The sequence below is a fragment of the Salmo salar genome, chromosome 03, assembly GCF_965601325.2.
Source record: "Salmo salar chromosome 03, fSalSal1, whole genome shotgun sequence".
NCBI classification, from domain to species: Eukaryota; Metazoa; Chordata; class Actinopteri; order Salmoniformes; family Salmonidae; genus Salmo; species Salmo salar.
The window spans coordinates 50,649,412-50,675,722 of record NC_138293.1 but is presented as its reverse complement, the minus strand read 5'-3'; the positions used below and the strand labels follow the sequence as shown (position 1 = coordinate 50,675,722).

Genomic DNA, 26,311 nt, shown 5'->3' with positions numbered 1-26,311 from the left:
GAGAATGTTTTTGGATTTTCACCCTCCAGACATTCTGAAGGTCTTAATGATGAAATGCCTATGTATGTTATGTTGACATTTTTCTTGCGCTGTTTTTCTTGCACTGTACCCAATGTTTTGTTAAAGTTGCGTCAATTCGATTCTGGTATCAGAACAAAATAGTCAGCACATAGTAACTTCTGATTTATTTGTACTTTAATTAATGCAAACACGTGTATGGTAAATATGTCGTTCGTATACGGTCTCGCTGTTACACCACGCAGGGCAGACAGAGAAGAGAGCGTCCCATCCTATTGTTCTCTCTTATATACTCTGACAGTGATAGTTCCCGCTCAATGCTGGCCTGTCAGAGGGAGAAGGAGCGTGGTTTAAACTTGCTCCTCCTATCGTCGGCGTGCAGGCTGGTCCCAGCTTCGTGACGCACTTCCTGTCGCCGATTGTAGTTCTTGTCTTCAGCAGTTGACTTATCCGTAGTTTATATATTTAATATTGTAGCATAGCTTCCCCAGTTATGCAAACAAATAGCCAGTTCAACCCTAACAGTTTTATGAAAACTTGCTTGGTAGGTTGATGTCCTCATTGTGGTTTTACAGATGTGTTTACTACGTTTTATGTATACACTTTATTAAAATATTTATGAAATGCACATTGTTATATTTGGTAACACTTATTCGTTTTCCCTTGACTCCAACCCCATTTGATGAGTGGAACGGATGTGGGTGGGGCTGTGTCTACATAAGGGTGCTCATTTAAAAAACTCACAAAAGCTCTGACGAAGGCCGTGAGGCCAATACATGAAGCTTATTAAAGAGCAGTGATACTTTCAAGAGCAGTGTGCGGGTTTCTTATTTTTTCTCATTTTATTCAACTGTTACCATGCACCTGCAAAAAAGATAGCTCAGACGTGCGAGTGTCTTTTGAATTTTAGATTCTTCAAAGTAGCCACCCTTTGCCTTGATGACAGCTTTGCACACTCTTGGCATTCTCTCAACTAGCTTCACCTGGAATGCTTTTCCAACAGTCTTGAAGGAGTTCCCACTTATGCTGAGCGCTTGTTGGCTGCTTTTCCTTCACTCTGCAGTCCAACTCATCCCAAACCATCTCAATTGGGTTGAGGTCGGGTGATTGGTGAGGCCAGGTCATCTGATGCAGCACTCCATCACTCTCCTTCTTGGTCTAATAGCCCTTACACAACCTGGAGGTGTGTTGGGTCATTGTACTATTGAAAAACAAATGATAGCAAACCAGATGGGATGGTGTATCGCTGCAGAATGCGGTGGTACCCATGCTGGTTAAGTGTGCCATGAATTCTAAATGAATCACTGACAGTGTCACCAGCATAGCCCCATCACACATACTCCTCCATGCTTCACGGTGGGAACCACACATGCGGAGATCATCCGTTCACCTACTCTGCGTCTCACAAAGACACGGCGGTTGGAACCAAAAATCTCAAATTTGGACTCATCAGATCAAAGGACAGATTTCCACTGGTCTAATGTCCATTGCTTGTCTTTCTTTGACCAAGCAAGTCTCTTCTTCATCTTATTGGTGTCCTTGAATAGTGGTTTCTTTTCAGCAATTCGACCATGTAGACCTGATTCACGCAGTCTGCTCTGAACAGTTGATGTTGAGATGTGTCTGTTACTTGAACTCTGTGAAGAATTTATTTGGGCTGCACTCTGAGGTGCAGTTAACTCTGCAGCAGAGCTAACTCTGGGTTTTCCTTTCCTGTGGAGGTCCTCATGAGAGCCAGTTTCATCATAGCGCTTGAAGGATTTTGCGAAGAAGAAACTTTTCGGTATGACTGACCTTCATGTCTTAAAGTAATGATGGAATGTGGTTTCTCTTTGCTTATTTGAGCTGTTCTTGCCATAATATGGACTTGGTCTTTTACCAAATAGGCCAATGTTCTGTATACATCCTCTACCTTGTCACAATACAACTGATTGGCTCAGAAGAAGAAGGAAAGAAATTCCACAAATTATCAAGGCACACTAGTTAATTGAAATGCATTCCAGGTGACTCCCTCATGAAGCTGGTTGAGAGAATGCCAAAAGTGTGCAAAGCTGTCATCAAGGCAAAAGGTGGCTACTTTAAAGAATCTAAAAGATACAATATATTTCGATTTGTTTAACACTTTTGGTTAATATATGATTCCATATGTCTTATTTCATAGTTTTGATGTCTTCAGTATTATTCTACGATGTAGAAAATAATAAAAATAAAGAAAAACCCTTGAATGAGTAGGTGTGTCCAATCCTTTGACTGGTAACGTATATAAGTCTCAAGCTCTCTTCTCATACAGAAAGCTCTGAGAGGTCTACAGTATACCCAACTGAGGGTTTGGTTTTCCTAGTTCCCTTTAAAGATGTCATCATCATCATCCATAAGCTATTCAAATGAACAAAATATAATAAACTCAGCAAAAAAGAAACGTCCTCTCACTGTCAACTGCGTTTATTTTCAGCAAACTTAACATGTGTAAATATTTTTATGAACATAACAAGATTCAATATCTGAGATATAAACTGAACACGTTCCACAGACATGTGACTAACAGAAATGGAATAATGTGTCCCTGAACAAAGGGGGGGGGGGTCATAAGTAACAGTCAGTATCTGGTGTGGCCACCAGCTGCATTAAGTACTGCAGTGCATCTCCTCCTCATTGACTACACCAGATTTGCCAGTACTTGCAGTGAGATGTTACCCCACTCTTCCACCAAGGCACCTGCTAGTTCCTGGACATTTCTGGTGGAATGGCCCTAGCCCTCACCCTCCGATCCAACAGGTCCCAGACGTGCATAATGGGATTGAGATCTGGGCTCTTTGCTGTCCATGGCAGAACACTGACATTCCTGTCTGCAGGAAATCACGCACAGAACGAGCAGTATGGCTGGTGGCATTGTCATGCTGGAGGGTCATGTCAGGATGAGCCTGCAGGAAGGGTACCACATGAGGGAGGAGGATGTCTTCCCTGTAACGCACAGCGTTGAGATTGCCTGCAATGACCTTCAAGCTCAGTCCGATGATGCTGTGACACACCACCCCAGACCATGATGGAACCTCCATCTCCAAATCGATCCCGCTCCAGAGTACAGGCCTCGGTGTAATGCTCATTCGACGATAAACGCGAATCCGACCATCACCCCTGGTGAGACAAAACCGCGACTCGTCAGTCAAGAGCACTTTTTGCCAGTCCTGTCTGGTCCAGCAACGGTGGGTTTGTGCCCATACAGTGAGGGAAAAAATAATTTGATCCCCTGCTGATTTTGTACGTTTGCCCACTGACAAAGAAATGATCAGTCTATAATTTTAATGGTAGGTTTATTTGAAGTGAGAGACAGAATAACAACAAAAAAATCCATAAAAACGCATGTCAAAAATGTTATAAATTGATTTGCATTTTAATGAGGGAAATAAGTATTTGACCCCCTCTCAATCAGAAAGATTTCTGGCTCCCAGGTGTTGTGGTTGGGTTGTGTTTCGGAGGACGCACGGCTCTCGACCTTCGCCTCTCTCAAGTCCGTACGGGAGTTGCAGTGATGAGACAAGATTGTAACTACCAATTGGATACCACAAAATTGGGGAGAAACACGGGGTAAAAAAAACATTTTGTGGCATAGAGAAAGTTAAGATATCAAATAGGGAAGGTGATATAAATAATACTCAGAGCAAAAGAGAATGTTTTGGGATTTTCACCCTCCAGACATTATTTCCTAAAGGTCTTAAAGATGAAATGCATGTATGTTATGTTGTAAATGTGAACATGAATTATGACCATATTTCAGATTACTCTGACTTTTTCTTGACAATGATTTATGAAAACTTGCTTGGTAGGTCGATGTCCTCATTGTGGTTTTACAGACATGTTTAATATGTTTAATGTACACATTTTATTCAAATATTTATGAACAGCATATTGGTATATTTGGTAGAAATTATTTGTTTTCACCCATTCGATGCGTGGAATGGATGTGGGTGGGGCTAAATCTACATAAGGGTGCAATTTTTTTTTTTAAAGGCGAAGGCTGCAAGGCCGATACGTGAAGCTTATTAAAGAGCAGTGATACTATCAAGAGCAATGTGTGGCTTTCTTCTTTTTTCTCTTTTTTTTTACTTTGAAGAATCTAAAATCTAAAATACTTTTTTGGTTACTACATGACTCCATATGTGTTATTTCATAGTTTTGACATCTTCACTATTAATCTACAATGTAGAAAATAGTAAAATTAAGAAAAACCCTTGAATGAGAAAGTGTGTCCAAACTTTTGACTGGTACAGTACATACGAATAAACACTTGAACATGCACACTCGAGCAGGCTTTTAAAGTCTTCCAGAGATGCATCTTTTGCAAAGACTTCCTTTTTCTGTCTCTACCTAATTCAATATCAGCAAGCCACCACAGGGATTTCGGGCCTATGGCTCCTGCAGTTGCTTAGAAACAGTGACAAGAAGCCTGCCTCTTCGATTATGTGTTTGGTGGTTTTATGTTTCAACGTATATCAGTCTAAATAATGACTCAACCCAACCCGCAATATGTCTCGTCCCTGTCAAAGCAGTGTGAATTACAATGAAACCCTGCATGTTTTGGATTTTGTTAAAAACCTCTTTGGGCTAGGTGGCCAACATCCAGTGAAATTGCAGAGCGCAAAATTCAAAATACAAAATTCGTTATATTAAACATTCATGAAAATACAAGTGTCTTACATCGTTTAAAAGCATAACTTCTTGTTAATCCAGACGCTTTGTCAGATTTCAAAAAGGTTTTACGGCGAAAGCACACCATGCAATCATCTGAGGACAGCACCCTACAAAAAGCATTACAAACATTTTCCAAACAAGCAGAGGCGTCACGAAAGTCAGAAATAGCGAGAAAATAAATCACTTACCTTTGAAGATCTTCCTCTGTTTGCACTCACAAGAGTCCCAGCTACTTAACAAATGTCCTTTTGTTCGATAAAGTCCTTCTTTATATCCCAAAAAAGTCAGTTTAGTTGGCGTGCTTGACTCAGTAATCCACTGGTTTCCCTCGTACAAAATGCGTACAAATGAATCCCGAAAGTTACCAATAAACTTTGTCCAAACAAGTCAAACAATGTTTCTAATCAATCCTCAGGTACCCTAATATGTAAATAAACGCTAACATTTAAGAAGGAGAATAGTATGTTCATTAACTTCTATGAGCTAGCTATTCAACAGCCAGTGGAAGAGCGTGGCGCGAAATACAAAAACCTAAAAAATGCTACACAGTCTACGTTGGCATTACGGCCCTCTCTCATTGTAATTGGACCTGCAATTATCTTTGCCTCTGGCTACGGTCAAAGGTCTTGGGTCTGATCAATTTGCAGCACTACTGACCACAAGCTAGGACTAAGCAACATAAATCACACAGGAAGACCTGAGGATGAGGATTCAAGAGATGAGTGGTGTGTGTGTGTTTACTACATTACATTTGCCAGTTATGATTAGGATGGACTGTAAAGGGTAAACAACAATACGCTTTTTTCTGATAAAATGTAAAGTATAATTATTCTGCATTCCCTGAGATTGATTAGTGATGATAATGCATACACAGGAAGCCACATCTTTTCAGAGCTCTTTGTAGAAGGTTCACTGGACGCTGCTTCTAATTTCACAGCTTTCTCCATAATCAGATAAGAAGAACCCAGTAAATGACAAGCACTGAGCTGAACTAATGTAAGGGAGTGAAGGCCAAATTATCTTAATAAATATGTGAATATCAAGAGGACCTTGATACAAACACCTAAGACATTCATTTTAAGGAGTAAAAAAAATATACTACAACATGATGCATGCTAGCCTGGGAACCAGTCTGTTTGTGCCATCGTGCCACTCCTTGCCATACCAATGTTTGGAATGACAATGAGTTGACATGATAGCACAAACAGATCTGGAACCAGTCTAGATGCATCATGCATGCATGGTGAAAATCTTTGGCATTTTAGTCTCTTCCCGATTCTTAGTATGGTCGTCTCTCACCGATATGGGAAAGGGAAAGTGTGTTCTCCTCTAGCTCCTGTTCAGTGGGTTTGAACGATTTTCTCATTGAGGGAGATTCATCGCTTGTTCAGCCCCATGGAGTGAGCTGAGCCAGGCTCATAGAGACAACCATCAGTCCTCGTCTCTCTGGCCCTTTGGGAGGTGATGGGTCAGCCTGACATTCCATTGCAAATTTAATTCCAGTCTGCCCTTTGGTGGACATAGTTACATTATCCTTGGGGGATGGATCAGGTTGATTGCCGTCTAAAGGGGACTTTTGAGTGAATGCAGACTTTGACCCCTAAAATAGAATGGAATTGATTGCAATAGAATAGAATAGAATAGAATATAAAATATATAGTCAAATATAATATATATTATTGATTAGTCTCTTTCACTTTGATACATGGTACATGGTTTATCTCACACGAGCCCTAAATGAGGCAACACTCATCTGTTCAATATTGTGAGTATAGTTGGTTAATTGAATAACCCAAAATATTTTCTGAAACATATTAAAATGAAATATTACAGTTACAATAAAATTACATTATAATTACAATGCTCATCAAACAATAGATCTAACTAAGACATAGAGGCAGTGAGACTAATCATAGTTGCAACTGTTGCGGCTGTACATTCGTGAACCAATATGACATTTAGAGGGAAAGACACTCCCGTTGAATGTAGAGGGAGGGACACTTTGTGTCTAGGCTAATAATATACCATAACGGCCCATGTAATTTCAATAAAAAATTATGCAAATTGTCCATGTGATGACATTGTATCAACATGGAAGACCTATTAGGTTTGCAAAATGTCATACACGTTTTTTTCCCACCCACTTTTAACCAAAATGGCTGGAAGTTTTGTTGATTTCACATAGAATTCACATTAGTTAACAGCTCAATCAAATATTGGCTTGTTTTTGAACTCACGTCTGTGCACAGTGGGTGCATGGATAATCTCAGATGCTTGCAGTAAGTTGTTGGCAACACATCCGATCTAATAGTACTCGGCCTTTGAGGCGCCAGTAGATCCTAATTTGAGCCATCGCACTTTTCCCTTTGTCTGTCTTATCTCCCCTCATCAAGACATGAGGTGGACAGCTGGGCACGTGCTGGAGGGGGCAGGGCCCAACTTACTTTAGAGGCTAACCTGTGCCACTCAAACAGAGTGGTGTTGTTAAGGCTATAGCTGACGTGTCACATTTCCAGGGAGACACTTTATCACCTGGGACACAATAACTGGCTGAGGTGTTTCTGCAGACACGATGTGGTATTGTGTGGCTGTGACACATGATATGGTCTGGTCCACTACTGTTGTGTGAGGGGTGTTCGGCGAACACCTGTCCCTGCCACCTGCTCTACGTTGTGTGTAATAGCAGCCTTGCTTCCCCCAGAGTGCAAAGGGAGGGAAATGTAGACCAATGAGGACAAAGGATAAACGGACGTCCCCTTATGTCATTCATTCATGCTCCACAGGTGTGTTCATGCAGTAAAAACTGAATTCTGAGGAGGTACTTACTGAAAAGCACAATGCCCCGGCCTTCACACAATTCAATAGCCACAATTTTGCTTATCCAGGGTGCGTGTTGGAGACTTGGGATGTCTGTAAGACAATAGATTGGAAGTTTTTCCTAAACAGACACATTATGTAATGAATTATCCCCTGTTCAAATCAGATCCCTATTGAAAATCAGTCACACAAGTCCAATGTAAAGTTTACCTTGTTCAGGGAAAAGTTACTTTGTCCAATTTTGGCAGGCTGGAGACAGGTTAGAGACCCGAAACAGTACTGCAACAGTCATAGTGTTGATGAATATCCGATTGTGACCCTCAGATAAGCTACCCTATTGCTGTACTGATTCATTTTACAAAGAAAAAGGAAAAAAAGAATGTTGTTGTTTGATGTACCCCATAAAAAAGGCATGTTTGCTCAAAGCTGTTTTGTCAAAGCTTCTAAGAAAACTGTGCAAAGTGTGATGAATTATTCAGCAGGGGCTATCTGTTTACTTTAGGTTGATTTCTCTGTTACCATGGTAGAAATACATGCATTATTTACTGGTCCTGTAACTCCAAGAGTGAGGCAGTTTAGGACTGCCAGTCTTTTTTAGAACTCTTCAAACTCTGAGGATTACTCTCTAGTAATCCATGAGGAAAAAATAGTTTGTCTAGTCATGCGGTTATGTTAAGCTTTGAATGAAAATAAGAAGGGGACTGCAAAGCACCTTTCTGGACTATGTAATCTACTACTGGCTTTTCCAAAGGAGTGGACAATGTTAACACCGCCGGGCGAAGAGAAGCCCCAGAAGCGAGTGAGGTTCCGCGTGGCTTCGGGGAACAGTGGTCGGGTGCTGAAGGAGATTTTTAAAGATAGGGGGCCATCTGACTCGTTGGATTCAGATTGTACCAGTAGTTCGGATGCGGACCGGGCCAGTACGCATTCCACAAGTGGAGATGCTAACGGACATGGTTTTCTACATGGGTTTCTGGGCTCCGAGTTGGATGATAGCGAGAGCGAGCGGGATGATTTGCTCATGCATGCTGGGGCCTCAAAGGACAGAGCACCGATTAGCCACAAGCATGTCAACATCCTCAGCAAAAATGGGACTGTAAGGGGGGTCAAGCACAAAGTCAGTGCAGGTCAGGTCTTATTTGAAAACCTCCCTAATGCATGTGGGGTAAGTGATCTAGGTCACTTCAAGTATGATGAATATGTATTGTACCTTTTCAGTGTTATCATAGTTATCATAGTTTTTACAGGTGTTTGAAGCCGGTGGACCAAAACAAAAATTACTTTAGGTTTTGGTCCACCAGCTTCAAACAGCTGTAAAAACAATATTTTGATGGTACAATCATTCTCTATACTATTCAGTGCTTGTTTTCTCACATAAAGTGAAATTTGTAGTATTTTAGTGTAGTATTTTAGCAATCCACTAGATATTCCACTAGATAACACAGCCACAAAGTCAGAACAGCTTTCACAGTTTGACAACAGATGCAGCTGTGATCAAACTAAGATCCTACATCTGTATGGACACCTAGAGCTCCATTTGGTGGTAATGGAATGAGGCCTGTTAAAGGAGTAGATGGAGAATAGATTGTGCTGACAGCCAGGCGTAGAGAGGGATTACCTCCATGCTTACTCAGAGGTGTAGTCAATACACAACACTGCAGGACTTGGTGTACTGTACACTGTAAAAAACATTCTAGTTGTTTAAACTAATTATTATTATTTACTAAACTTTTCGGTTTAAGTGTTACCTGAACTTAACTCTTAATTGGCCCAAACTCAGCTCCAACTTGAGAAGAAATTGGCTAAAATGTTGTCAACTTAAAATGTTGTGTTTGCTCAACTTGTCTTATATTTTCATTCAACTAGAAATTATTATTTGGGCATCTTAATTAAAAAAGGCTGTGGAACTAGTTACACACATACAATGTTTTCAATTTACATATTTGACACACATTGACATGCATGATTACATTGTGCATGTTCATTTATACAGTCATTGTTTTTTGGCATGTCCTCCCTCGCCTGGGATTTGAAGTCCCAATCTCTTGGTTCACGACATTCTGATCTTCCTGCTACGCAATCATGTCTATGCCATGACCGATTTTACCTGTATTGCTACACTTTGCACTTCAAAGTAAATCTCAGCTCTATTAAAAGTGCACTCAAGAAAAACTGTTTTATTTATCACAGTGGTTAAGGAGTTATATTAAAACAGAGTAACATTCCCATCAACATTAGACAAATATACAGAAAACCCTAAAATTGCTGATACTGGACTGGTATGATGGGACTATATTTGTGGCTATATTAGGTTTTGAATGGCCAATGCATGTTAAAGTGAGTTTTTCCCGCATTTTTTTCTCCGTCAATACGTCAATTTCTCCGAAATTTCGTCACCCTGTGATTGTCAAGCAAATAACTGTTGGTCTCACGGCTATAAAAGGCTATAAAAGTAGCGAGGCTACATACAGACACCTCTTAGTCGGGCCAATTGAGGTAGTATGTACATGAATGTATAGTTAAAGTGACTATGCATATATGATAAACAGAGAGTAGCAGCAGCGTAAAAAGAGGGGTTGGGGGGGCACACAGTGCAAATAGTCCGATTAGCCATTTGATTACCTGTTCAGGAGTCTTATGGCTTGGGGGTAAAAACTGTTGATGAGGCTTTTTGTCCTAGACTTGGCACTCCGGTACTGCTTGCCATGCGGTAGTAGAGAGAACAGTCTATGACTGGGGTGGCTGGGGTCTTTGACAATTTTTAGGGCCTTCCTCTGACACCGCCTGGTGTAGAGGTCCTGGATGGCAGGCAGCTTAGCACCAGTGATGTACTGGGCCGTACGCACTACCATCTGTAGTGCCTTGCGGTCGGAGGCCGAGCAATTGCTATACCAGGCAGTGATGCAACCAGTCAGGATGCTCTCGATGTTGCAGCTGTAGAACCTTTTGAGGATCTGAGGACCAATGCCAAATCTTTTTAGTTTCCTGAGGGGGAATAGGCTTTGTCGTGCCCTCTTCACGACTGTCTTGGTGTGTTTGTACCATTCTAGTTTGTTGAAGATGTGGACACCAAGGAACTTGAAGCTCTTAACCTGTTCCTCTACAGCCCCATCAATGAGAATGGGGCGTGCTCGGTCTTCCTTTTCCTGTAGGCCACAATCATCTCCTTAGTCTTGGTTACGTTGAGGGATAGGTTGTTATTCTGGCACCACCCGACCAGGTCTCTGACCTCCTCCCTATAGGCTGTCTTGTCATTGTTGGTGATCAGGCCTACCAGTCGTGGGTGAACAGGGAGTACAGGAGGGGATTGAGCACGCACCCCTGGAGAGCTCCAGTGTTGAGGATCAGCGTGGCAGATGTGTTGCTACTTACCCTCACTACCTGGGTGTGGCCCGTCAGGAAGTCCAGTATCCAGTTGCAGAGGGAGGTGTTTGGTCCCAGGATCCTTAGCTGAGCTGTAGTCAATGAATAGCATTCTCACATAGGTGTTCCTTTTGTTCAGGTGGGAAAGGGCAGTGGGGAGTGCAATAGAAATTGCATCATCTGTGGATCTGTTTGGGCGGTATGCAAATTGGAGTGGGTCTAGGGTTTCTGGGATAATGGTGTTGATGTGAGCCATTACCGGCCTTTCAAAGCACTTCATGGCTACGGATGTGAGTTCTACGGGTCTGTAGTCATTTAGGCAGGTTGCCTTCGTGTTCTTGGGCGCAGGGATTATGGTGGTCTGCCTGAAACATGTTGGTATTACAGACTCAATCAGGGACATGTTGAATATAACACATTAGATCTGGTAAAAGATATTACAAAGAAAAAGTTAACACTTTTTGGTGTTTTTTTTGTACCATCATGTTTGAAATGCAAGAGAAAGGCCATAATGTATTATTCTAGCCCAGGTGCAATTTAGATTTTGGCCAGTAGATGGCAGCAGTGTACGTGCAAAGTTTTAGACTGGTCCACTGAACCATTGCATTTCTTTTCAAAATGTTGTATCATGACTGCCCAAATGTGCCTAATTTGTTCATTAATAACTTTTTATGTTCAAAACTGTGCACTCTCCTCAAAAAATAGCATGGTATTCTTTCACTGTAATAGCTACTGTAAATTGGACAGTGCAGTTAGATTAACATGAATTTAAGCTTTCTGCCAATATCAGAAATGTCTATGTCCAGGGAAATGTTCTTGTTACTTACAACCTCATGCTAATCACATTAGCCTACGTTAGCTCAACCGTCCCACCAATCCTGAAGAAGTTAAACTAATGGGTACACTAGCAATGGCTGTCACGTCCTGACCAGTATAAGGGTTATTTGTTATTGTAGTTTGGTCAGGACGTGGCAGAGGGTATTTGTTTTATGTGGTTCGGGGTGGTGTTTTTTGTAGAAGGCTATTTGATTTAGGTATTCCGGGGTTTTTGGGCACTGTTCCTTGTTAATGTATTTCTATGTTAGTCTAGTTAGTTGTATTTCTATGTTTAGGTTAATGGGGGGTTGGACTCTCAATTGGAGGCAGGTGCTTTCTCGTTGCCTCTGATTGAGAGTCCTATATATGGGTATGTGTTTGGTTTAGTGTTTGTGGAAGATTGTCTCTTGTTTTGCGTGTGTGAGCCTTACAAGACTGTTTGGTTGTTCGTGAGTTCTTCGTCGTTTATTATTTTGGTGTTTATAAATAAATATCAAGATGAGCATCCACATCCCTGCTGCGTTTTGGTCCTCCTTTCCCGACGACAACCGTGACAGAATCTCCCACCACAAACGGACCAAGCAGCGGAGGACGGAGCAACAGGTGGACTTGGAGGAGCAAAGGGAATTTGAGTTGGACTATGGTGAGAAATGGACCTGGGAGGAGATCTTGGGGGGAAAAGGCTCCTACACTTGGGAGGAGATCCAGGCGGGAAAGGATCGCCTTCCATGGGGACAGGTGGAAAGAGAGAGGGAGGAACGGCGAAAGGCTGGTGAGGACCGGGAACGCTACAGGAGAACACGACTGGCGTTGAAGCACGAGAGGCACCCCCAATAAAACAATTTTGGGGGGGCACACGGGTAGTTTGGCTGGGCCAAGGGTGAGCCCTAAGCCAGCTCCCCATGTTTATATGGAGGACCGTATGGAGTGGAGGGCGCCGTGTTTTGCTGAAGTGCGCACAATCTCGCCCATATGCACGCACAGTCCAGTGGGAGTTATTCCAGCCCCTCGCAGATGCCGTGCTAGAGTGGGAATCCAGCCTGGTAGGAGGATGCCTGCGCAGCGCGTCTGGTCACCGGTGCGCCTCCTAGGACCAGGCTACCCTACGCCCGCTCTACGCACGGCAACCATCAGGCCCTTGCACAGCCCAGTTCGCCCTGTACTAGCACCCCGCTCGTACAGGGCTACTAGCTCCATCCAGCCAGGACGGGTTGTGCAGGAGGTGAGATCAAGACCGCCTGTGCGCCTCCATGGCCCGGTGTTTCCAGTTCCTGTCTCTCGTGCGGACCCGGAAGTGTGTGTCCCCAGTCTGGCACGTCCAGTACCAGCACCACGCACCAGGCTTCCAGTGCGTCAACCCAGTCCGACTCGGCCTGTTCCCGCTCCCCGCACTAGCCCTGAGGTGCGTGTCCCCAGTCTGGCACGTCCAGTACCAGCACCACGCACCAGGCTTCCAGTGCGTCAACCCAGTCTGACTCAGCTTGTTTCCGCTCCCCGCACTAGCCCTGAAGTGCGTGTCCCCAGGCTGATACCTCCAGTACCAGCACCACGCATCAGGCTTCCAGTGCGTCAGCCCAGCCTCGAGAGTCCGGCAACAGTGTGCAGTCCAGAGTATCCGGCAACAGTGTCCAGTCAGGAGTCGCCAGAGCTGCCCGCCAGTCAGGAGTCGCCAGAGCTGCCCGCCAGTCAGGAGCTGCCAGAGTGGCCCGTCGCGCCGGATCTGCCAGAGTGGCCCGCCGCGCCGGATCTGCCAGAGTGGCCCGTCTACCCGGAACTGAGGGGGTCTGCCTGTGACCCGGAACCGAGGGGGTCTGCCTGTGACCCGGAACCGAGGGGGTCTGCCTGTGACCCGGAACCGAGGGGGTCGGCCTGTGACCCGGAACCGAAGGGGTCTGCCTGTGACCCGGAACCGAAGGGGTCTGCCTGTGACCCAGAACCGGGTGAGTCTGCCTATGACCCGGAACCAAAGGAGTCTAGCAGCAACCCGGAACTGAATAAGTCTATTAGTGATTCAGAACTAAGTATAAGTAATTGTGTTTCAAATGAGTCTGCCGACAGTGTGGAATGGAAGAGGTCTGCCTACGATCCGGAACGAGGGGAGTCTGCCTACGGCCCGAAACGGATTAAACCCTGTGCGGCCTCCAGCGAAAAATCCTATCGCCATTAGCATAACAAAATGTAATAATTATTTTTTTTCAAATTATATCGTTTTATAGATACACCTCTCCTGAATCGAACCACGTTGTTCAAAAAGGCTTTACAGCAAAAGCAAAACATTAGATTATGTTAGAGGAGTATATCGTAAAAGTAGCCACATAGCCATTTTCCGACCAACCACATGCATCACAAATAACCAAAAAACAGCTAAATGCAGCACTAACCTTTGACAATCTTCATCAGATGACACACCTAGGACATCATGTTACACAATACATGCATTCTTTTGTTCGATAAAGTTCATATTTATATATAAAAACAGCATTTTACATCGGTGCGTAACGTTGACTAACTATTTTCCCTCAAATGCATCCGGTGAAACGCTACAATTTACTAAATTACTATTCGAAAACATTTTTAAAATGTAATATTGTCATTCTAAGATTTATAGATGAATATCTCTTGAAAGCACCTGTAATGCCAGATTTAAAAATAACTTTACTGGGTAATCACACTTTGCGATAAAAGGGGATGCGATACTCAGAACAATAGGCTAGCAATACAGGTCAGCGCCATCTTGGAACAATCGCATATCAAATCTAGTCTTGTATACTATTGTCAATAATCCCTTACCTTTGATTATCTTAATCTTTAGGCACTTCCAGGAATCCCAGGTCCACAACAAATGTATTTTCGTTCGAAAAAGTTCATCCTTTATGTTCCATTAGCTTGTTGTTGTTAGCGTGTTCTGAAGGCTGCACCAAAAGCTCCGTGGCCGGGGGACTATTCTTTCAACAAAATGCATTTTTTTCTTATTTAGGTTAGTTCAAACATGTCAAACGTTGTATAACATAAATCTTTAGGGCCTTTTTCAACCAGAGCTCCAATAAGATTCAAGGGGGCCGATTGCATTGTCTTTATAAACGTTTCGAAAGGGGAGGGTAGCCAGGGGCGCCGGCGTCATAATGGTGATGGCCCTCTCCGTGTGACCACGTTCCACAGAGTGTCATTCTGTCAGTTTTCACAGTAGGAGAGTCAAATCACTTTGTAAAGACTGGGGACATCTAGTGGAAGCAATAGGAAGTGCTCAATGAACCATAGCTCACGGTGTGATTAATAGGCAACGTGATGAAGTTGAGTCCGCAATTCAGAATTCCACTTCCTGTTTCGATCTGTCTCGGGGTTTTGACTGCCATATGAGTTCTGTTAAACTCACAGACACCATTCAAACAGTTTTAGATACTTTAGGGTGTTTTCTATCCACAAGTATTCATTATATGCATATCCTAGCTTCTGAGTTTGAGTAGTAGGCCGTTTTAAAATGGGCACAATTTTTTTTCAAAATGCGCTGTGGCGCCCCCTATCCTAGTCGACCATCAAGAGGTTAAGTCTGTCTGCATTCTGTAGGACAGTAGGCCGGAGCCTGAACCACCACCTGTATAGGTGGGTTGGGGAGGGGGGGGGGTGTAGCACTAGTGCCATCGGTGACGGCAGCCACCCTCCCTTCCCTCCCTTTAGTTTAGGGGGATTTTTTTGTTGTTGTTTTGGGTTTTGTTTATTTATGAGGTGCATCCGGGGTCTGCACCTTTAGGGGGGGGGGGTACTGTCACATCCTGACCAGTATAAGGATTATTTGTTATTGTAGTTTGGTCAGGATGTGGCAGAGGGTATTTGTTTTATGTGGTTCGGGGTGGTGTTTTTTGTAGAAGGGTATTTGATTTAGGTATTCCAGGGTTTTTGGGCACTGTTCCTTGTTATTGTATTTCTATGTTAGTCTAGTTAGTTGTATTTCTATGTTTAGGTTAATGGGGGGTTGGACTCTCAATTGGAGGCAGGTGCTTTCTCGTTGCCTCTGATTGAGAGTCATATATATGGGTATGTGTTTGGTTTAGTGTTTGTGGGAGATTGTCTCTTGTTTTGCGTGTGTGAGCCTTACAAGACTGTTTGGTTGTTCGTGAGTTCTTCGTCGTTTATTATTTTGGTGTTCACTTTATTTTATAAATAAATATCAAGATGAGCATCCACAGCCCTGCTGCGTTTTGGTACTCCTTTCCCGACGACAACTGTGACAATGGCTGCCAGTCTTGATTTCAATAGGAACCGCCATCTATGGATAATATGTCTATGGTTGGTTGCGATTGTCATTTTGCCTTTCGCAAATTTCCAAATACAATTGCATGAAAAATGTACAGTTTGGAAAGCTAATTCTGTCCTTACTAAATGTGTACTGTGTAAGGTATTTTAAAAAAATTACATAAAAAAACATTTGAATAATACAATATTTTATCACTCGTCTTCCTAAAAAAAATTGTATTTTTTATTTCACCTTTATTTAACCAGGTAAGCTAGTTGAGAACAAGTTCTCATTTACAACTGCGACCTGGCCAAGATAAAGCAAAGCAGTGCGACACAAACAACACAGAGTTACACATGGAATAAACAAGCGTACAGTCAATAACACAAAATAAAAAATTAAAGTCTATATACAGTGTGTGCAAATGAGGTGAGGAGGTAGGCAACAAATAGCCCATAGTAGCAAAGTAATTACAATTTAGCAGATTAACACTGGAGTGATAAATGAGCAGATGATGATGTGCAAGTAGAGATACTGGTGTGCAAAAGAACAGAAAAGTAAATAAAAACAATATGGGGATGAGGTAGGTAGATTGGGTCGGCTATTTACAGATGGACTATGTACAGCGATCGGTTAGCTGCTCAGATAGCTTATTTTTAAAGTTAGTGAGGGAAATATAAGTCTCCAGCTTCAGCGATGTTTGCAATTCATTCCAGTCACTGGCAGCAGAGCACTGGAAGGAAAGGTGGCCAAAGCAGGTGTTTTCTTTGGAGATGACCAGTGAGATATACCTGCTGGAGCGCGTGCTACGGGTGGGTGTTGTTATCGTGACCAGTGAGCTGAGATAAGGTGGAGCTTTACCTAGCATAGACTTATAGATGACCTGGAGCCAGTGGGTCTGGCGACGAATATGTAGCGAGGGCCAGCCGACTAGAGCATACAGGTCGCAGTGGTGGGTGGTATAAGGGGCTTGGTAACAAAACGGATGGCACTGTGATAGACTGCATCCAGTTTGCTGAGTAGAGTATTGGAAAATATTTTGTAGATGACATCGCGGAAGTCGATGATCGTTAGGATAGTCAGTTTTACTAGGGTAAGTTTGGCGGCGTGAGTGAAGGAGGCTTTGTTGCGAAATAGAAAGCCAATTCTAGATTTGATTTTGGATAGGAGATGTTTAATATGAGTCTGGAAGGAGAGTTTACAGTCTAGCCAGACACCTAGGTATAAATGAAGGGGATAATGACACAATGTTTGCGAGAGGGAGGGTATCTGATTTCATCAGGGGATGTGTAACGGCTGTCGCAGGGAGTAGACCAAGGCGCAGCGTGGTTAGTGCTCATCATGAATTTATCTGACCTGAACACTGAAACAAAGAAACAAGAAAGGACAGACAAACAGTTCTGTCAGGTAAGTAATACTAAACAGAAATTAACCACCCACAAAACCCAAAGGAAAACAGGCTGCCTAAGTATGGCTCCCAATCATCGACAATGATGTACAGCTGTCCCTGATTCAGAGCCATACCAGGCCAAAACAAAGAAATACAAAACATAGAAAAAAGGACATAGAATGCCCACCCTAGTCACACCCTGGCCTAACCAAAATAGAGAATAAAACCCTCTCTATGGCCAGGGCGTGACAGTACCCCCCTCCATAGGTGCAGACTCCGGACGCAAAACCTGACTCTAAAGGGGAGGGTCCGGGTGGGCCTTCCTTACGGCGGTGGCTCTGGTGCGGGACGTGGACCCCGCTCCACCTTCAGCTTGGCCCACTTAGGTGGCGCCTCCGGAGTGGGGACCCTCGCCGCCGACCCCGGACTAGGGACCCTTGCAGCGGGCCCCGGACAGGCGGGCAACTCTGGCGGCTCCGGACTGGAGGGCGGCGCTGGCGGCTCCGGACTGGAGGGCGGCGCTGGCGGCTCCGGACTGGAGGGCGGCTCTGGCGGCTCCAGACTGGAGGGCGGCTCTGGCGGCTCCGGACAGGCGGGTGGCTCTGGCGGCTCCGGACTGGCGGGACTTGCAGTAGGCCTGGCTCTGGGCGCAGGCACAGGATTCACCAGGCTGGGGAGACATGCAGGAGGCCTGGCTCTGGGAGCAGGCACAGGACTCACCAGGCTGGGGAGACATGCAGGAGGCCTGGCTCTGGGAGCAGGCACAGGATAGACCGGGTCTTGAAGACGCATAGGTGGCCAGATGTGCTGAGCAGGCATACTCCTTCCTGACTGGATGCCCACTCTAGCACGGCACTTGCGGGGGGCTGGTATCGACTGCACCGGACTGTGCGTGCGGATGGGCGAGACCGTGCGCACTTCCGCATAGCACGGTGCTCTCCCCGCCAAACGCTCCTTATAATAAGCACGAGGAGTTAGCTCAGGTCTATTGCCTGACTTACCCCAACTCCCCGTGTGCCCCCCCCCCCAAAAAAAAAAATTCTGGGGCTGCCTCTCAGGTTCCCGTAGCTCCCTTAACTTGTCCTTCCAGAATCTACGTTCCGACTCCCATGTCCATCCTTCTCCCCGATGCTCCAATCCACGCTGCTTGGTCTTCTTGTGGTAGGTGGTTCTGTAATGGATGTTGCAGGGAGTAGACCAAGGCGCAGCGTGGTTAGTGCTCATCATGAATTTATTTGATCTGAACACTGAAACAAAGAAACAAGAAACGACAGCCAAACAGTTCTGTCAGGTAAGTAATACAAAACAGAAATTAACCACCCACAAAACCCAAAGGAAAACAGGCTGCCTAAGTATGGCTCCCAATCAGCGACAACGATGTACAGCTGTCCCTGATTGAGAGCCATACCAGGCCAAAACAAAGAAATACAAAACATAGAAAAAAGGACATAGAATGCCCACCCTAGTCACACCCTTGCCTAACCAAAATAGAGAATAAAACCCTCTCTATGGCCAGGGCGTGACAGGATGAGACATTTCATTCAGGAAAAATCAAGCTAGATCTGAGTTAGCCTGTCCCGGAGCAGGTTAGTTCTGAAGGATTTGATGCCATAGAAATGTACCTTGATAAGAGGTGAGCCACTTTCATGGTACAGGTTATCCCAAAGTTACCTCTCCAACTCCTTAAATCTGACGAAGCCCTCTGAAATGCCATCTCCTCTGTCCCACTGCTACAGCATTGTGCTCCCTGTTCACCCCCAACAAGCGGATTGCTGTGTCTGTGAATGCATTCATCCACACACATAGGAGACACACACAGAGGAAACATAACACTAACATTATCTACAAACAATTAACAAAGCAATCAGTAATTAGGAATGTTTTTTTCATTGATCGTGTTTTGTGGCTGGTGTTACGAGACATTTTTTTCTCCAATATTTAAATAATTAAGTATTTGAAAACTATTTCAAAGATGCATAGGCCTACTTTGCGAACTCACTTAACTCGCACATAAGCAATAGGGCCAGGACGATACCAATTTCGTGATATTATTTAGTGTCTTGACAAAGAAACAAAACACGATGTGGATTTAACTTCTTTATGAAAACAGCCCTAATGTTTGAAGCAAACAACATGTCATCCAGAGTCACATTTATTTATTTACCAAGCTATAGCACACAATATTCTACATACAGCAGGTTTCTAAAGGACCAAAGAGTTTGATCTGTTTCGTGTTTTTATTTTTGCCATTGAAAAAATATTGCGATACTGGTATCCCGGCCCTAATAAGCATAGAGAGAGGCTTGCGCTGCTTGTGCTGGCACAAGTGTAGATCAAATAAACCGCTGCAGATGACATAGCCTCGCAAGCCAATCGCAAAATATGACGACAGAACTGAAGAAAATGTACAATCTGGCCAGGTTGATATCAAGATTTTGATTTGGTAACATCGCACAGTGTGATAATCGTAAAATACTGAATACGACTGTAGCATGAGGTCATAAAAACAGATGGAGACATCCTCACATCTACTGTGCCTTGCTGTGCTTCTACCTCTTTCTTCCAATTTTTGCTTTTCTTTTCTGATGCTCACTCCTGAAAGAGAGGTTTCATTTGACTCTATTGAACAACAAGGCAGACTAGTCCAGTTTACTACCCTCTAGCAGTCTCTAATAATGCTCACATTGTAGGACCATACGCTACTGTTATACAGTCTGCTAAATTACCTTATAACACTGTTCACATTAAACACGCTCTGACAATAACAAAGGGCTAAAGTCTACATCATCCCATTTTACAGTACACTCCATTAGGCCCCATTAACTTCCATTAGCCTGCTTAGTGTGTGTGTGTGTGTGTGGTGTGTGTGTGTGTGTGTGTGTGTGTGTGTGTGTGTGTGTGTGTGTGTGTGTGTGTGTGTGTGTGTGTGTGTTGCACCTGGAACTGAGGTCACGGGATATTATTCCATCAGCACATTTTGTCATGCTCAGTAACCACAATTCCATCCACAGTTATTATGCGGGTAAAGTATTTGTATTTATTAGGGATCCCCATTAGCTGCTGCCAAGGCTTACATTACATAATACCACCATACAACAATATTACAATGTACATATGTGTAGAGTTGGTGTCCTAGCGTTTGTGTGCCTATGCGTGTGTCTGGACCTACAGTATTTGTGTGTCTCTTCACAGTCCCCGCTGTTCCATAAGGTGTGTTTTTATCTGTTTTTTAAAATCTGATTCTACTGCTTGCATCAGGTAGTTAGTTACCTGATGTGTAATAGAGTTCAATGTGGTCATGGTTCTATGCAGTACTGTGCGCCTCCCATAGTCTGTTCTTGACTTGGGGCCTGTAAAGAGACCTCTGGTGGCTTGTCTTGTGGGGTATGCATGGGTGTCCGAGCTGTGTGCTAGTAGTTTAAACAGATATCTCGGTGCATTCAGCTTGTCAACACTTCTTACAAAAACAAGTAGTGATGAAGTCAATCTCTCCTCCACTTTGAGCCAGGAGAGATTGTCATGCATATCATTAATGTTAGCTCTCTGTGTACATTTAAGGGCCAGGCGTGCTTCCCTGTTCTGAGCTAATTGTAATTTTCCTAAGTCCCGCTTTGTGGCACCTGAACACACGACGGAACAGTAGTCCAGGTGCGACAAAACTAGGGCCTGTAGGACCTGCCTTGTTGATAGCGTTGTTAAAAAGGCATAGCAACACTTTATTATAGACAGACTTCTCCCCATCTTAGCTACTGTTGTATCATTATGTTTTGACCATGACAGTTTACAATCCAGGGTTACTCCAAGCTATTTAGTCATCTCAATTTACTCAATTTCCACATTTTATATCACAATATTTAGTTGAGGTTTAGGGTTTAATGAATGATTTATCCCAAATACAATGCTTTTAGTTTTGGAAATATTTTGGACTAACTTATTCCTTGCCACCCATTCTAAAACGAACTGAAGCTCTTTGTTAAGTGTTCTATGGACACACTGGCTTTACTTTAAGCCAGTGGAATGTTGTTAGTAAATATTGAAACAGCTGCCAGTAATTTTCCATCCATGTTGTCAGACCCCGGTGGTTAGTCATTGTTGATATACAACAGTTTTTTCACCTCTTCCACACTCACTTTGTGGAATTCAAAATGGCAATGCTTGTCTTTCATAATTTGGTCAGTTATACTTGGATGTGTAGTGCCGGCGTTTGTTGCTGGCATGTCATGCCTAAGTTTGCTAATCTTGCCAATGAAAAAATCATTAAAGTAGTTGGCAATATCAGTGGGTTTTGTGATGAATGAGCCATCTGATTCAATGGATGATGGAGCTGAGTTTGCCTTTTTGCCCAAAATTTCATTTAAGGTGTTCCAAAGCTTTTTACTATCATCCTTTATATAATGTATATATGTTTCATAGTATAGTTTCTTATACTTTTTATTCAGTTTAGTCACATGATTTCTCAATTTGCAGTACGTTTGCCAATCGGTTGTGCAGACAGACTTATTTGCCATTCCTTTTGCCTCATCCCTCTCAACCATACAATTTGTCAATTCCTCATCAATCCAAGGGGATTTAACAGTTTTTATAGTCATTTTCTTAATGGGTGCATGCTTATTAGTAACTGGAATAAGCAATTTCATCATCAACATAAGAATCACTAGAAAACATATTGTATGACCTCTTATACACTATATTAAGCCCTGCCTTTGGAACTTTGTTTTACCTAGATATGGCTACTATTTTGTGATCACTACATCTGATCGATTTGGATATTGCTTTAAAGCAAATTTCTGCAGTATTAGTAAAGATGTGATCAATACATGTTGATGATTGCATTCCTGTGCTGTTCGTAGCTACTCTAGTAGGTTGACTGATAACCTGTACCAGGTTGCAAGCTCTGGTCATAATGTCTGTGATGGAAAGTTTCAGTACAACTTTATAAATGTTGACAGATGATTTGTTAGTTCGACACGGTATCTTATTGTGTCGGTAAAATTAACTATACGAGAAATGGCGGTGGAAAAGTCTTTTATGCGCAAATACTGACGTAATAACCATAATTTCGAAGTAAACTTCGAGTCACGCGGTGATATGGGAAACCATACAATTTATTAGGCTACAGATTAAATAACATGATGAACTTCACAGGGTGATGAAAATGCACTGTGATCTTGATGCTCCTTTCCAATAAATATCGAGGGTCTGATTCTGGTGACATAATGATCGATGCTTGACTGCCATTTGACAAATAGAAATATCCATAATAATCTCATCATCAAGACTAGTCTTCTCACAGCTGTTGGCTAGAGTGCACGTGCCAAGACCAGAGTAGGCACATTTGCTATTTAGTTCAAAATGCGATGGAAACGCATTGAACTTTAGATTTGTATTGTCACGTCCTGACCAGTATTAGGGATTATTTGTAATTGTAGTTTGGTCAGGACGTGGCAGAGGGTATTTGTTTTATGTGGTTCAGGGTGGTTGGTTGTTAATTAGGGTGTTTGGTTTGTTAGTTCTGGGTTTTGGGTATGTTCTAGGTTTGTATTTCTACGTTTAGTTCTGTTTAGTTTTCTATGTTTAGGTTTGGGTGTTGGACTCTCAATTGGAGGCAGGTGTTTCTAGTTGCCTCTGATTGAGAGTCCTATATATAGGTATGTGTTTGGGTTTGTGAGTTGTGGGAGATTAATTGCTGTGTATAGCTTTGTGCCTTACAAGCCTGTTAGTCGTTCTGACCAGTATGAGGGTTATTTTGTTTGTGTAGGCTGGTCAGGATGTGGCAGAGGGTATTTGGTTTATGTGGTTCGGGGTGTGTGTATTATGTAGAGGGTAGTTGATTTATGTATTCCGGGGTTTTATGGTCACTGCTCTGTTAGTCTATGTTCTTTCTAGTTAGTCTGTTTCTATGTTTAGTTAATTGGGGTGTGGACTCTCAATTGAAGGCAGGTGTTGTCTAGTTGCCTTTGATTGAGAGTCCTATATATTAGGGTGTGTTTGTGTTTGTAATTTGTGGGAGATTGTCACTTGAATTGCTGTCTTGTGCCTTCAAGTCTGTCTTCGTCGTCCATCGTTTTGTTTTGTTTGTAGTAGTGTTTTCATTCAAGTTAATTATGAGCACTCAACCCGCTGCGCCTTGGTCCATTCCTGACGACCGTCGTTACAAGGGGAAATGAGAGACCAGTGCATGAGATAAATGATCAGTGAGAGTTGAGATAAAGAAAGACCACACACATACACAAATCAAAATAAAATAAAATTGTATTTGTCACATGCGCCGAATACAACAGCTGTAGACCTTACCGTTGAATGCTTACTTAAAAGCCCGTAACCAATAATGCAGTGCAAGAAAAAGAGTTTAAAAAAAACGTACTAAATAAACTAAAGTAACAAAAAATATTAAATCAAAAAGTAACACAAGAAAATTACATAACAATAACGAGGCTATATACAGGGGGTACCGGTACCGAGGCAATGTGCGAGGGTACAGGTTAGTCAAGGTAATTTGTAAAGTGACTATGCATAGATAATAAACAGCAAGTAGCAGGGGGGTTGGGGGGGTTCAATGTAAATAGTCCGGGTGGCCATTTGATTAATTGTTCAGCAGTCTTATGGCTTGGGGGTAGAAGCTGTTAATAGGGCTAGGGGGCAGTATTGACACGGCTGGATAAAAAACATACCCGATTTAATCTGGTTACCACTCCTACCCAGTAACTAGAATATGCATATACTTATTACATATGGATAGAAAACACCCTAAAGTTTCTAAAACTGTTTGAATGGTGTCTGTGAGTATAACAGAATTCAAATGGCAGGTCAAAACCTGAGAGATTCCTTTACAGGAAGTGGCCTGTCTGACCATTTCTTGAACTTCTTTTCCATCTCTATCTTTTACTAAGGATCTCTGCTCTAACGTGACACTTCCTACGTCGTCCATAGGCGCTCAGAGCCCGGGAAAAAACAGAATGTCGTCATCCCAGCCCCAGGCTGAAACACATTATCGCCTTTCTCAAGTGGCCGATCAAGGGACACTGGGCTTAGGCGCGTGACCCGACCGCCCCCGCCTTTGTGATTTTTTTCCTCTGTTTGCCGAAAAGGAGATTCCCTGTCGGAATATTATCGCTTTTCTACGAGAAAAATGGCATAAAAATTGATTTTAAACAGCGGTTGACATGCTTCGAAATACGGTAATGGAATATTTAGAATTTTTTTGTCACGAATTGCGCCATGCGCGCGACCCTTCTTTACCATTTCGGATAGTGTCTGGAACGCACAAACAAAACGCCGCTATTCGGATATAACGATGGATTATTTTGGACCAAACCAACATTTGTTATTGAAGTAGCAGTCCTGGGAGTGCATTCTGACGAAGACAACAAAAGGTAATCAAACTTTTTTAATAGTAAATATGATTATGGTGAGTGCTAAACTTGCCGGGTGTCTAAATAGCGAGCCCGAGATGCCTGGGCTATGTACTTAGAATATTGCAAAATGTGCTTTCACCAAAAAGCTATTTTAAAATCGGACATATCGAGTGCATAGAGGAGGTCTGTATCTATAATCCTTAAAATAATTGTTATGCTTTTTGTGAACGTTTATCGTGAGTAATTTAGTAAAATGTTAGCGAATTCCCCGGAAGTTTGCGGGGGGTATGCTAGTTCTGAACGTCACATGCTAATGTAAAAAGCTGGTTTTTGATATAAATATGAACTTGATTGAACAAAACATGCATGTATTGTATAACATAATGTCCTAGGGTTGTCATCTGATGAAGATCATCAAAGGTGAGTGCTGCATTTAGCTGTCTTCTGGGTTTTGGTGACATTATATGCTGGCTTGAAAAATGGGTGTCTGATTATTTCTGGCTTGGTACTCTGCTGACATAATCTAATGTTTTGCTTTCGTTGTAAAGCCTTTTTGAAATCGGTCAGTGTGGTTAGATTAACGAGAGTCCAAGTGAGAGAATACATACCAAGTGAGAGAAAATAAAAACATCTCGTGCCCTCGTGCACGAGCCTGAGTCTCAGAGTACTCTGACCAGCCACTATCCAAATGCGATAATGTGTTTCAGCCTGGGGCTGCCTCGATATCATTCAGCTTTTTCCCGGGCTGGGAGCCGTAGGAAGTGTCACGTTACAGCAAAGATCCTCAGTCTTCAATAAAAAGAGCCAAGATGAACAACAACTTGTCAGACAGGCCACTTCCTGTTCAGAATCTTCTCAGGTTTTTGCCTGCCATATGAGTTCTGTTATACTCACAGACACCATTCAAACAGTTTTAGAAACTTTAGGGTGTTTTCTATCCAAAGGCAATAATTATTTGCATATTCTAGTTACTGGGCAGGAGTAGTAACCAGATTAAATCGGGTACGTTTTTTTATCCGGCCGTGTCAATACTGCCCCCTAGCCCTAACAGGTTAAAATACTAACGTTAATTAGCTAGTTAGCTAGTTATTCTGCTCATCAAAGCCTATTGTAATAGTAAGTAAACTTGGCTGTTTACAGCTAGCGTTAGACAACTAAATAGGAGTCGTACCTAGGTAAGACCTGAATGTCTCTCTGATTGCTAAATAACTGGCTAGGACCTAAACATGTTCGCTGACAGGATAAACTATTAACGTTATTGGTAACGTCAGCTAACAGGATAGCTTCTTCGCTCCAGCAGCTAGCTAATGATCAATGTTCAAACATTACTTAACCTAGCTAGCTAATTTAGCTGACAATCGTTAGCTTGCTAGGTGGTTAGCTAGTACCTATGTTCAACATATACTGTTGCTAGACACAAACAGAACGATGCATAGAATGATCTGCAGAAAAATGCACACAAGGAAACTTTTAACCAAGGTCACGTTAGCTAGCTAACATTAACAAAGTAATTTCCCAGTGACAGTTTCAACAAACAAAGAAACAACTTTTACCTCAAATAATGAATGCCTCAGCATAATAGCTATTTCAGTATGGACATTCAACACTGGTACAATAATCCAATCTCTTATG

At 42.8% G+C, this 26,311-nt stretch overlaps 1 protein-coding gene across 1 annotated transcript in view; it reads left to right on the top strand.

Annotated features, from left to right (window-relative positions):
• Positions 1 to 8,284: 8,284 nt before the first annotated feature.
• LOC106600617 (glutaredoxin domain-containing cysteine-rich protein 1) overlaps positions 8,285 to 26,311 on the top strand; it is a 43,652-nt gene continuing 25,625 nt past the window's right edge. The window contains exons 1-2 of the mRNA XM_082973102.1: positions 8,285 to 8,684; positions 20,965 to 20,972. Of these exons, the coding sequence (XP_082829228.1) occupies positions 8,285 to 8,684; positions 20,965 to 20,972 (408 nt within the window). The remainder of the gene's footprint in view (positions 8,685 to 20,964; positions 20,973 to 26,311) is intronic.